Source organism: Myotis myotis, unplaced genomic scaffold (assembly GCF_014108235.1).
Source record: "Myotis myotis isolate mMyoMyo1 unplaced genomic scaffold, mMyoMyo1.p scaffold_m19_p_1, whole genome shotgun sequence".
NCBI classification, from domain to species: Eukaryota; Metazoa; Chordata; class Mammalia; order Chiroptera; family Vespertilionidae; genus Myotis; species Myotis myotis.
Genome location: NW_023416313.1, coordinates 82,320,406 through 82,334,673, shown reverse-complemented (window position 1 = coordinate 82,334,673; position 14,268 = coordinate 82,320,406). Strand labels below are relative to the sequence as shown.

Here is a 14,268-nt window from a genome sequence, read left to right as displayed (position 1 = left end):
ATTCCACAGGTTCCTTTTTATTTTGTTGATGGTTTTGTTTACTGTACAGAAGGCTTTTAGTTTAATATGCTCAACTTGTTTATTTTTGTTTCCTTTGCTTTGGTGTCAAAAATTTTTTAAGATCATCAAGACTGATAACTAGGAGCTCTTACCCCTATTTCATTGTAGGAAGTTTATGGTTTCAAGTCTTACATTTTAGTCTTTAATCTATTTTGAGTTGATTTTTGTATATGGTATAAGATAGTGGTTCAGTTTTTTGCATGTGTTTTTTTCATGTGGCTGCCCAGTCTCTTAATACTATTTATTGAAGAAGCTATATTCTTGGCTTCTTTGTGTTAAATTAGTTGATCATATGTGTATGGGTTTATTTCTAGGATCTCAATCTGTTCCACTGATCTATGTGTCTGTTTTTATGCCAATACCATATTGCTTTGATATATACCCTTTTTTATAGGTGAGGAATTTGAGGTTTATGAGCTTGAACAGTAAAATCCTGGTTGGTAGAGCTGGAACTCACCCATCTAAGCTACTTCAGCTCATGTCATTTCAAGTAGACTGGCAAAATATTTAGAATTGTTACTGTATTATAATTAAATCTTACATTATTGTAAGAAAGACTAATATGTTGTAGGACAGAATGTAGGTATGTCAGATGCCAAAAAATGGATGTTAAAATGAGATATAAAAAAGAGAATCAGAGTAAGAAAGAGATACCTTATAAATATATACACAAAGAAAGAGATATAAAATGAGTGAATGCATAAATAAGGTAATAGGGTACTTAGGAGAAAGAATGGTGCTGCTTAAAATATTATTTAAAGATTGCGAAACTAAGATAGAAGTTAAATAAACTTGGTTCCAAACTTACATGACTAATTAACATAAGCCCAAGATTAAAACACAGATCTGACTCATTACAGCTATTTCCAAAAATTAAAACAGGCTGTCCACATTTTTCTAATAGTAGGCTGAATAGGTCCTGCCCTAAGACTCTTACTATCAACTGTCAAATCTATATATCTGTAGGTCTGTCTGTCATCTGTCTATATCAGTCTGTATATCTGTCCAGCTGTCTCTTTATAGAACTTACATATCTGTGTGGATTTATTTTCAAGTATCTATTTCCAAACCTCAGTCTCACCTTCCTTGCCATTACCTGTTCATTCTCCTTATGGGTATCTGTTAATGATACCACCATTCTTTTATCAACTCAGGTTGAAATCTTAATTTTTACTTTTGCACCATTTTCTTCTCCCAGGTCCAAACAGTCTTAATTACATAGATTTCTCCCTCTTTGGTTAGACCAGATTTTCAACCTCAGTACTATTAACATTTGGACCAAAAATTCATGGAAAAGAGAGCTATCCTGTATATTACAGGATGTTTAACTGCCTGTACCTATTGGATGCCAGTAGCACCTCCTTCTCTCTGTCCCCCAAAGTTATGACGATCAAAATATCTCCCAACAGTGCCAAATAAGATGAGGGCTGAGAACTGACCACTAGTTTGGGGTCATAAATAACCTTGATAATAATAGCATATCCAGTGGTAAAGTGCAATCTATACTTCTAGCATAAAAGGGTAATATGCTAATGAGACCGGATAGACCAGACATTTTCCAGACGTCCTTCTGGACAAAGCCACGGTGACAGGGGCCAAGGTAGAGTGGTTGGGGCATTCAGGCCAGCAGGGGAGAGTGGTTAGGGGCAATCAGGCTGGCAGGAGAGAGCAGTTAGGGGCAATCAGGCAGGCAGGCAGAGGCGGTTAAGGGTGATCAGGCAGGCAGGCAGAGTTGTTAGGGCTGATTAGGTGGGCAGGCAGTTAGGAGCTAGTGGGAGCCACAGGGATTGGGCCTAAACCAGCAGTCGGACATCCCCGAAGGGGTCCTGGATTGGAGAGGGTGCAGGCCAGGCTGAGGGACCCTCTGCCCCCCTGCTGGGGTCCAACCCCAGCAGGTCCAGGGGTCCCCAAAGGTGTGGACGGAGTCGGTGAAGAAGGAATGACACAGAGACAGCGTTCAGTTGATCAACAGCCTAGCCAGGATCTCTAGCCAAGTTCTGGTCAGGATCTCCAGCGAAGTTCTGGTTAGGATCTCCAGCCAGGTTCAGTCACCAGGTTCTAGTCAGGTTCTCTTGCCATGTTCTATCCAGGTTCTGTAGCCAGGTTCTGTCTCTAGGATCTTCAGCCAAGTTCTCTCGCCAGGTTCTATCTCTAGGTTCTGTTGCCAGTTCTGTCCAGGATCTTTTGCCATGTTCTGTCTCTAGGTTCTGTGTCTAGGTTCTGTGTCCTGTTGTCTTGTTACATCTGTATTTATACCAGTTGATTCCAATCCTATCAATCTCTATTCCAAAGGTTAGGGCGTTTCTTATCTCCATTCCAGGGAGTAAAGATTATGTAGCTTAAGCATGATTGTTCATAGTTAAAGTGATTAATTACCCGCCTGGCACTTAGTTAAGGGCTTTTATTCCCTCCCTAACTTCAAGGGAAAATCCCTACCTGGGGAAACAACCTTTCTCAGAGAGGTGACTTTGGTTAAAACACATAGTGCCAAGAAGGTGAGCAAACATGTTAAGAACAGTATGTCATATATGCCAGGTCCCTTGAAACAGCAAGGATGGACCGGCTCCCTGCACCCCCCGTGCACAAATTTCATGCACCAGGCCTCTAGTCATATATTTGTCCTTCTACAGGTAATGTCCTTAAGGTTCATCCATGTTGTAGCATATTGCTGAATTTCCCTTTTTTTAAAGCTGAAAAATATTTCATTTATATGTATATACCACATTCAGCTTATTTATTCACATGCCTATGTTCACTGTTGTGAACATGGGTATATACATATCTCTTTGAGACCCTGCTTTTAATTCTTTTGGGTGTGATTGTTGGATCATATAGTAATTCTGTCTTTAATTTTTTGAGGAAACTCCATACTGTTTCCACAGGAGCTACACCAATTTACATCTCCAACACATTGTTTTGTTTTGTTTTGTTTTGTTTTACTTTGATAGTAGCCATCCAAATGGATAGAAAGTGGTATCTCATTGTAGTTTTGATTTGCATTTCCTTGATGATTAGTTATGTTGGGCATCTTTTCATGTACTTATGACATTCCTCTATCTTTTTTGATAAATGTCTATTTAAAGTCCCTTGCCCATTTCTGAATTGAGGTTTTAGTTGTTGAGTTTTAGGAGCTCTCTAAATATTCTGGATATTAATTTCTTACCAGATACATGATTCACAAATATTTTCTCCCAGTGTGTGGGTCATTTTCATTAAGTCCAATTTGTCTATTTTCTCTTTGGTTATCTGTGCCTTTGGTGTCATATCCAAGAAATCATTGCCAAATCTAGGCTTGTGAAGCTTCTATCCTGTGTTTTATTCTAAGAATTTTATTGTCTTAGGTCTTACATTTACATTCTTGATACATTTCAAGTTAAATTTTTCATATGTTAGATAAAGATTCAGTTTCTTTCTAGGACCACTTGTTAAAAGACTTATCCCCATTAAATGGTCTTGGCACCCTCATCAAAAATCATTTGATCAAAAATGTAAGGGTTTATTTCTGGGCACTCTGTTCCACTGGTCTGTGTCTATCTTTATGCCAATACCACATAGTTTTAATGTAACTTTGTAATAAGTATTGAAATTAGGAAGTAGTAGTAGTCCTCCAGATTGGTTTTTTGTTTGTTTGTTTTTCATGATTTTTTTTTGGCTTCTCAAAGGTCCTTCGAGATTCCACATGAAAATTAGAATGGGCTTTTTTGTTTCTATTAAAAATGTCATTGTGCCCAGCTTGCATGGCCTGTGAACCAGGAGGTTGCATTTTGATTTCCAGCCAGGGCATATGCCTGGGTTGAGGACTCGATCCTCAGCATGGGATGCACAGGAGGCAGCTTATCAATGATTCTCATCATTGATGCTTCTGTCTCTCTCTCCCCCTCCCTTCCTCTCTGAAATCAATTAAAATATATTTTTTTAAAAATGTCATTGGGATTTTGATAGGAATTGGCATTGAATACATAGATCACTCTCAATAGTATTGACATCTTAACAATGTTAAGTCTTTTAGTCTGTGAACATGGGATATGTTTCCATTTATGTCTTCTTTAATTTCAGCAATATTTTTTAGTTTTCATTGTACAAGTCTTTCACCTCCTTGTTAATTTCAAAGTGTTTTATTCTTTGAACAATTTTAAATAGAATTGTTTTCATTATCTATCCTATCTAATAAAAGAGAAACATGGTAATTGGCATACGACCGCTACCCTTCCCATTGGCTAATCAGGGAGATATGCAAATTAACTGCCAGCCAAGATGGCGGCCGGCAGCCGGGCAGCTTAAACTGAACATGAGGCTTGCTTGCTTCAGTGACGGAGGACTCCAACGTTCCCCGCCTGCCTTGCCGGCCTCTGAGCTTGCAGTTTAAGAAACATTGTAACAAATATAGAAACTAAACAAAACCCCAAAAACCTGCTTTTAGCCGGCTGGGATCTCAGAGCTGGAGTTGATACAGAGTTTCAATTATAGAACCTAAACAAACCAGATACCTCCTTTCAGCAGCTGAGGCCTCAGAGCTGGAGTCAGAGCTAAAGCTGGCCCAGAATGAAAAATAAATAAATAAATAAAGGAGCAGTTGGGAGCTTCAGTCCCAGCCTAAAAACAGCCCTCAGCCCCATACCCAGACTGGCCAGGCACCCCAGTGGGGACCTCCACCCTGAAGGGTGTGTGACCAGCTGCAAACAGCCATCATCCCCTCACCCAGGCTGGCCAGGCACCCCAGTGGGACCCCCACCCTGAACCAGGAAACCCTTCAGGGCAAACCAGCCAGCCCGCAGCCGTGCACCAGGCCTCTATTCTATATAGTAAAAGGGTAATATGCCTCCCAGCACCGGGATAAGCAGAGCTGAGAGGCCTCCCGGCACTGGGATCAGCGTGACATGGGGCAGCGCCCAAACCCCCTGATCACCCTGTGGCTCTGTGTGTGACAGGGGGCGGGGCCACAACCTCCCTATCAGCCCTGCTCTGTTCGTGACAGGGGAAGGTGCCCCAACACCCTGATCGGCCCTGCTCTGTGCCTGATAGGTGGGAGCTCCCCAACTCCCTGATCACCCTGCGGCTCTGTGTGTGACAGGGTGCGGTGCCCCAACCCCCCCACCCCACGGGCCCTGCTCTGTGTGTGATGGGGTAGATCCATAACCTCCCCATCGGCCCTGCCCTGAGTGTGAGAGTGGCGGCGCCCCAACCCCGAACGGCCCTGCTCTGTGGGTGATAGAGGGCAGCACCCCCCCGCCAGGCCCTGCTCTGTGTGTGATGGGGTAGAGCCATAACCTCCCCATCGGCCCTGCCCTGAGTGTGACAGTGGCGGCGCCCCAACCCCCTGATCGGCCCTGCTCTGTGGGTGACAGGGGGGAGCTCCCCAACCCCCTGATGGTCCCTGCTCTGTGCATGACAGGGGGGAGCTCCCCAACTCCCTGATGGGCCCTGCTCTGTGCATGACAGGGGGGAGCTCCCCAACCCCCTGATTGACCCTGCTCTGTGCGTGACAGGGGGGAGCTCCCCAACCCCCTGATGGGCCCTGCTCTGTGCGTGACAGGGGGCAGCGCCCCAACCCCCTGATTGGCCCTGCTTTGTGCGTGACGGGGTGGCGCCGCAACCTCCCCATCGACCCTGCCTTGAGTGTGACGGGGGCGGTGCCCCAGCCCCCCAGTCGGCCCTACCCTGAGCGTGACTGAGGGTGGAATTGCAACCTCCCAATCCGCCCTGCTCTGTGCATGACAGGGGGCGGCGCCCCAACTCCCCAATCGGCCCTGCTCTGAGCCGGACCAGGGGCTGCACCTAGGGATTGGGCCTGCCCTCTGCCACCCGGGAGCAGGCCTAAGCCAGCAGGTCATTATCTCCCAAGGGGTCCCAGACTGCGAGAGGGCACAGGTCGGGCTGAGGGAGCCCCCCTCCCCCCAAGTGCACAAATTTTTGTGTACCGGGCCTCTAGTATATATATAAAAGCCAAGCGACCCAAACGACCAGAACGACCGGTTGCTATGACATGCACTGTGGTGGCCAACCAGCTGGATCTGGGCCCTGATCACCCCCCCCCCCCAACCTCCCGTGGCCCTTCCAGCCAGCCCTGCCCCTGATCACATGCCCCCCACACCCCGTTTGGGGGGTGGGGCTGGCCAGCTAACCTCCGGCGGCCCCTCCCCTCCACTGGCCCAGCCCTAATCAGCCCCCATCAGGGCAGGCTGGCCGGACCCCAGCCGTGCATGAATTCATGCACCGGGCCTCTAGTTTCCTTATTAGGTTATTCATTGTTCGTGTATAGAAATATGACTGATTTTAGTATATTGACTTAGGATCCTGCTACTTTGCTGAATTCATTTATTAGATCTGACACTTTGTCCTGGAATCTTTGGGGTTTTCTACATTCTAGATGATATCATATCTAAACATATAATTTTACTTTTTCCTTTTAAATTTGTATGGCTTTTATGTCTTGTTTGGTTTGCTGAATTGCTCTGGCTAGAACATTCAGTACTCTATTGAACAGAAGTGAAAAGCAGGCATCCTTGTCTTGTTCCTGATCTAGAGGAAAAACTTCTACCATTGAGTATGATGTTGCAGTGGGTTTTTATATGTGGCTTTTATGTGGAGGTAGTTTCCTTCTCTTCCAGTTTTGTTGAGTGTTTTTATCAGGAAAGGTGTTGAATTTTGTCAGATGCTTTTTCTTTTAATCATCAATTGAAATGATTATGTGCTAATTTTTCCTTTCATTATGTTGATGTGATATATTACATTAATTGATTTTTATTTCAACCATCCATGATTAAAGTTTGAGAAGAATTGATACTCTTCTTCAACTAAGAATTCAGTGAATTTACTAGAGAAGACATCAGGTACAGGAGATTTTTTTATTAATAATTCAATCCCCTTACTAGTTACGGGTCTCCTCAGATTTTCTGCTTCTTTATGATTTAGTCTTGGTAGGTTTTGTTTCTAGGAATTTGTCTATTTTATCTAGGTTAGCCAATTGGTTTGTATAATTGTTAATAGTGCATTATTAACAATTTTTTTTATTTCTGTGGAATCAGTAAGCTCCCCACTTTCATGTCTGATTTTATTAATTTGAGTCCTCTTTTTTTATTAGTCCATCTAACTATAGGTTTGTCAATTTTGTTGACCTTTTTGAAGAACCAGCTTTCAGTTCAATTTTTTTTTTGTTTTTCTATTCCCATTTAGGTCTGTTCTAATCTTTATTATTTCCTTCTTCTGCTAGCTTTGGGTTTTGTTTGTTTTTCCCAGTTCCTTAAAGTGGACTTTTAGGTTATTGATTTGAGATTTTTTTTTTAAGGTAGGTATTTGCAACTAATAATTTCCTTCTGAGCATTGCCTTGCTGCTTCTCTTAAATTTTGGTATATTGTGTTTTCTAATTTCCCTTGTGATTTCTTCTTTGATACATTGGTTGTTTAAAAATGTACATTTAATTTGCACAATTTTGTGAATTTTCCAGTTTTGTTTTTGATTGCTTACTTCATCTATTGTGGTCTGAGAAGATACTTTGCATGATATGAGACTTAATTGGTAAGCTGACATATGGTCTGTCTTGGAAAATGTCCCATGTGCACTTGAGAAGAGTATGTGCTCTAGTTGGGGAGACTTGCGTAAAAATCTGTTAGATCTAGTTTATTGTGTAATTTAAGTCCTTTTCTCTCCTTATTTTCTGTGCGGTTGTTTTATCCATTATTGTGAGGGAGTTATTGAAGTCTCAGCTATTTATTATGGCAGAATTGTCTGTTTTCTCCCTTCAGTTCTGTCAGTTTTTGCTTCATATATTTCGATGGTCTTTGATTAGGTACATAAATGCTTATATTAATAAGAGACTCAATACAGCAAGAAAATACAACAATTATATACTGTCTATCTCTTTTGTAAGCTTTTTAAATATTTAAAGTCTATTTTGCTTGATATTATAATAGCCACCTGCTCTCTTTTGATTACTGTTTGCAGGGAACATCTTTTCCCCTCCTTCATTTTCAGCCTGTTTGTGTCTTTCTGTCTCAAGTGAGACTCCCCTAGACGGCATATAGTTGGATCCTGTATTTTTATCCATTCTGCCAATCTGTGCCTTTTGATTGGACAGTTGAATCCATGTAACTCAAAGTGATTACTGATAGGGGAATGTCTGTCATTGTGTTTATTTTCAATACACCCTATAGCTTTTTATTCCTGATTTCCTGAATTCCTGTCTTTTGTTGAGATTTTCTTTTTTGTAGTGAAATGTTCAAATTTCTTTCCTTTGTATTCTTTGTGGTTGCATTACCATGGGGATTACACATCATATCCTAAAGTTATAACTCTGTAATATGAATTTATTCAGCTTCACTTCGGTCACATATAAAAACTCCTCCTATATAGCTAGCTCAGTCCCCACCACTTTGAGTTGTTAATGTCACAGAATTACATCTTTGTACATTGTGTCCCGAAAGCATAGCTCTTTTAACTTCATTAATCTCCTAAATTATGTAGAAAAGATGTGGAGTTACAAACAAAATGTACAGTAATAACATTTTTAAAAATGTATTTTTTAATTATCTAGAAAACAAAATGTACAGTTATAAGCCATTGTTGCAATAGCACTAGCTTTACACTTGTCCAGGATTAACCCTCACTGAGGTCTTTGGAACTCCCTCCGCTTTTGTTTATTTGGGAATTTTAAAATATCTTTAACTTTGAAGGATAATTTTGCTGAATACAGGATTCTCTATTTACAGCTTTATCTTTTAGCACTCTGAATGTATCAGTCTACTATCTTCTGGCCTCCAAAGTTTCTAGTGAGAAATCTGATCATATATTGATGATCCTTTACATGTGCCAGTTTGCTTCTCTAGCTGCTTTCATGATGCTCTTTTTTTGTTTTTTATTTTTATTTATTTCTTTTAGAAAGAGAGAACAAAAGAGAGAAACATTGATTTGTTACTTCACTTATTTATGCATTCATTGGTTGAGTCTTGTATGTGCCCTGACTGGGGATTGAACCCACAACCTTGGCTTATCAGAATGACACTCTAACCAACTGAGCTACCCAGTTAGGGCAGTTCATGATTCTCTTTTAACTTTGGCCTTTGAAAGTGTTGTTATAGCCCTAACCGGTTTGGTTCAGTGGATAGAGCGTCAGCCTATGGACTGAAGGGTCCCAGGTTCAATTCCGGTCAAGGGCATGTACCTTGGTTGTGGGCACATCCCCAGTTGGGGTTATGCAGGAGGCAGCTGATAGATGTTTCTCTCTCATCGATGTTTCTAACTCTCTGACCCTCTCCCTTCCTCTCTGTAAAAAATCAATAAAATATATTTTTTAAAAGTGTTGTTATAATATGTATTGATGTGGGTCTCTTGGAGTCATTGAGCTTTTTGAATGTTTATGTTCATATTTTACATTGGGAAGTTTTCAGCCATTATTTCCTCAAATATTCTCCCTGCCCTTTTCTCTTTCTTCTGGGAACCCAAAAATGCATATCTTGGTATCCCACAGATCCCATAGGCCCTATTTGATTGTCTTCAATCTTTTCCTTATACTTATTTGTAACTTATTTTTATTTTAGAGAGAAGGCAGAGGGCTAGAGAGATAGAAACATCGATGAGAGAGCGAGACATCAATTGGCTGCCTTCTGCATGCCCCCCCTACTGGGGATTGAACCCACAACCCAAGCATGTGCCCTGATTGGGAATTCAACCGGGGACCTCCTGGTTCTTGGGTTGATGCTCAACCACTGGGCTTCCTTATACTTTTTTTATTATTATTAATTTTATTATTAGTGTTTAATCCTCAGCCAAGAACATATTTAGAAAGAAGGAGGGGGAAAGAGGGAAACATGGATTGGTTACCTTCCCTACACTCCCCAACTGGGAATCAAACCTGCAACCCAGGTATGTGCCCTGACCAGGAATCAAACCTTTCAGTGCACGGATGACGCTCAACCATCTGAACCACTCTAGCTGGGCCTTCCTGATACTTTTTAATTTCCATTGTGTCCCATCTTGTGCCTGCTCAGATCTGCTTTTGAATCCCTCTAGCGAATTTTTCCACTTCAGGTCGTAGACTTTTCAGCTCCAGATTTTCTTTTTTTTTTTTTTTTTAATTGATAGTTCCATTTTGTTCACACATGTTGACTTTCTCCACATGTTCCCTTAGTTCTTTGAACATCTTTAATAGTTATTTAAAGTATTTGACCAGTACATCTGCCATTAGGGCCTTTTCACAGTTTCTGGTGATTTTTTTCCTTTGAATGGTCATACATTTCTGTTCCTTTGTACGTCTTGTGATTCTTTATTGAACACTGGGCATTTGAATCTAATAATATGGTAACTCTGTAATTCTATTTCTTCCTCTCTTCAGGGCCTGGTGTTGGCTGTGCCAAGAATCAGCCTGATACATAAACTAAATATCTTCTAGGCCTTTTCTGAGCCTCGACTAGGGCATGCACATCATTAATATTCACTGTCTATGCGGTTGGTTTTGAATGTCCTAATCTTTAATTTCTGGCTCCCCAAAAGGGGAAATTAAAGGGTACTGGACCTTTAACTTTCCTGAAAGTCACTTCAGTTGAAGAGAGGGGACTTGTGACAATGAGATAAACATTATTGACCTCCCCTCTGTCTGTACCTCTGTGATCAGAAGTAGCAGTCAGCATAGATCTCCGCTGTTTGAAGGACAGGCCCTTTTTATCCACCCTGGTTCACACAAGCTGCTCCAGGAACAGGTTCACAGCTGCCTGCATCGTGGTGGGTAGCTGCTACTCTGCTAGGAGCTGAACTTGGTCAAAATTAACCACAACTTGCTGTCTAACTCTTCCCCTGGAAGTTGCAAGCCCTCAACAAACTCCAGAGTTCCATAGTAGTCACCTTCTGACAGATTCTGCCAGTGCAGTTGTTGTCCAGGTGGGGAGACAGATTCCTGTTCTTTCATCTGCTCAGAGTCCTCTCAAGACCTTTGTAAGGAAATCTAAATGTTTGTGTGCCGATGGTAATGACCCAGTAAAGAGAAAACAAGTTGTTGTGCCAGGTAAGCTTGAATTTGTTAGTAACAGTCATTCCATTGTTTCCAGCTGTTCTGCTCAGTACGTAAAACATACTCTGATATTCTTGGCAATGATGTTATTTTAAGGTTGAGCCAAAAAGATGTTTAAAATCACAACTTCAAAAGTCTGTGTTAACCAGTTTCTTGTGTACTGAGCCTCTGATTTCTCCTCTAGTGCTACAACTGTGAGGAGGAGGCCATGTACCACTGCTGCTGGAACACATCCTACTGCTCCATCAAGTGCCAGCAGGAGCACTGGCACGCCGAGCACAAGCGCACCTGCCGCCGGAAAAGATGAAGACGGTTCTTGCTGGAGAGTCACCGATGATTGCTCTTCTCAGACACAACGGTTTTTGTTTCCAAGAAGCCAAAATTGTTTAGAATTTGCTTCCCATTTTGCACCAGCCTTTAAACACTTTTCGTGAAGAGATTTTGCACAGTAGTTTAAATCTTTTGTTAATGTCCCTCTGGAATTTTTCGGGGGTAAAAGTAACATCAGTGGAGGGTATTATTTTAAATAAAATTTAATTGAGAATTTGTTGCATTTACAGCAAATTTTAAAGCATTTTTAGGTTTTACAGAGATTTTAACCTTTAAACAACAGATCTTTAAAAAAACAACTGGTGAACACAAGTGAGTAACAAATAAACATTTAAAATAGATCTGAATGTAAGAACTAAGGACTGTTTCAGAAATAAAACATACTACCTGATGTGAAATTTATTTCTTAACCTTGTTGAGCTGGTTTTGTTCAGCTTAATTTACTGTTTAAAGGCATTATCTATTGGTTATGCCAGTGGGTATATGATTGAATTTAGGGAACAGGGTTGACACAGCAGGTGCTAGTCCTGCATATTTTTTCTTAAATATTTCCCAATTGTGTTTTTCATTTTCTTTTCAATATATAACTTTTATAACAAATTATTAGCTTTGATCTTGTAGTTTAAAATTGCAGGGAACTGGGTAATCTTTTACTGAGCTGGATCTTAGAGAAAATGAATATTTAAATTTTAAAGTTTGCACATTTCATCTTTATTCTAACATGAGTGCTTGTAACAAAATAAACAACAAAAATAAAATAAGCCAAAAACTACCTTAATCCATACATGAAATTATAGATGGGGCGTACAAATTTATTGACTGCTTCCCTTCCCTCCCCAAATATCGATTGCCTATTATCTGGTGTCACCTCATATATTATAAGTTAATGCTAAAAGGAAAGAAAGCACTTAAGTTTCACAGAAGCCGTTATGTTTGTGGTAATGGGTCATTGCCTACTAATGAACCCCATCACTGTACACAGAATGAAGAATAATGCATGTTAATTTTCTTGTATTAAAGATGCCGTGGTTTGTAAAAAGTCTGTATTTTGCGGAATGTCTGGATGAAGAAGCATTACCAATAGGAATGGATCGATAGTTGAATAATGATTTTTTTTATACATAGATATATAAAATACAGCCAGAAAAACTGAAATTACCTTTTTTTTTTTTGAAGAAAAATCTCACAATTTATGTTTTTTCAAAGACTGATCTTAGACCAAGTCCAAAAATCTCACAATTTATGTTTTTTCAAAGACTGATCTTAGACCAAGTCCAATTCCCATTTATCATTTAGTTATTTTTTAAGGTTAGAGAAATAATTTGTAAATATTTATTTAGACCTTTGATATTTATTAAAGCAGTTACACACAATGGAAGTGAAAGAATCAGGAGAAAAACCTTTTAAAAAGTTTTCTCTAGGTTTGTCAGGGTCACTCTAAAGTTAAAAATATAACCAAGTCTTCTGTGAAATAATCATTCACCCAGTCCTGGTGCTGTTGCAGATGGCGGTGACACAAGTTAATTGACAAGCTGCTGCCCAGTGGTGCCCAACGGCTCATAGGAACTGCCTGGCGCCGTTTCAACACCACCCTGAACTACGCAGTGGCTTGCATCTGGTCCTTCCTTGTTGCTGTGTGATTAGTCAGTGTTGCCACGTGCCGTGGTCTGGTTGAGACATCGTAACCAAGAACACTTACCTTCTCTTGATCATTTTCCAAGTTTTAAAACTTCGATCCACCCCTATGAGAGCAAGTTATTGTGGAAATACTTTCAATGTAAAACCATTCCAGAGTGTGTACTATTTACTGATAGCTGCATGAACGTAAGATTCGTGTTACTTTGGCTTTTTTGTCTCCGTTGACACGGTTGCACATTTCCAAGTTACTACAGCGTGAAAACTGTGTGTTAAAAAAAAAAAATTTAAAAAAGATTGTGGCCTGGTTTTGTAAAAGTTTTAGGTAAAATTACAATTGATTGTTTTAGGAATCATTAAAATATTTCTGCAAATCATAAAGCTATATCAAGATGTTGAGCTTAGCCACTATGCACATTGTAATTATTCATTGTGGCTGTCCAGTTCTATGATGCATTCTGGCATTTTGTAAGCTGCTCTGACTAGCAATATATAGATTCATTTAATGTGTTAACATTGGTTAATAAATGTATTTAAAAAAACTGGCTTTGATACATTGGTGATTTAGTCCAATTCACTTTACCAAACCAAACACTTATCACATGGTGGTCATGGTTATCCATTGGTGACTGTTTAACTTTATATGAGAACAGTGTGTGGAAAATCATTCATTTACTTAAACATTTAAGTTGAACTTTTACCAACTTTCAGAAAGACTCAAAATACTTTTACTGGTTCTCAAAAAATTCAGGTTGGTTAACTACAAAACCTGTTTTCTTAATCCTTACACTAGGCCAGGGGTGGGCAAACTTTTTGACTCGAGGGCCACAATGGGTTCTTAACCTGGACCGGAGGGCCGGAACAAAAGCATGGATGGAGTGTTTGTGTGAACTAATATAAATTCAAAGTAAACATCATTACATAAAAGGGTACGGTCTTTTTTTTCAATAGTTTTATTCATTTCAAACGGCTGGATCTGGCCCGCGGGCCGTAGTTTGCCCACGGCTGCACTAGGCTGAACAAACAGAAAATTATTCCATAAACACTGGAAGTTTGTCAGTAGCATCAGTGTCAATACATCTAGAACCAAATCGATTGTCACTCCACTTCTCCAACCAGTTTACATGAACCAGTCTCAGCTCATGTCAGCTTCACCCTCCTCATCATGTAAGAATTGGCTTGGCCTTCCCTTTTGCCTCCAGTATCTAATTCAGTGGTTCTCAAACTTCAGAAGCAGGATCAC

At 40.5% G+C, this 14,268-nt stretch overlaps 1 protein-coding gene across 26 annotated transcripts in view; it reads left to right on the top strand.

Moving 5' to 3' along the window:
• Positions 1-13,570, top strand: part of ZMYND11 (zinc finger MYND-type containing 11) — a 138,715-nt gene extending 125,145 nt beyond the window's left edge. For all 26 annotated transcript variants that reach the window (XM_036342994.1, XM_036342863.1, XM_036342926.1 and 23 more), the window contains one exon: positions 11,245-13,570. In XM_036342994.1, the coding sequence (XP_036198887.1) occupies positions 11,245-11,367 (123 nt within the window). In that variant the 3' untranslated portion in view covers positions 11,368-13,570. The remainder of the gene's footprint in view (positions 1-11,244) is intronic.
• The last annotated feature ends 698 nt before the right edge of the window (positions 13,571-14,268 follow it).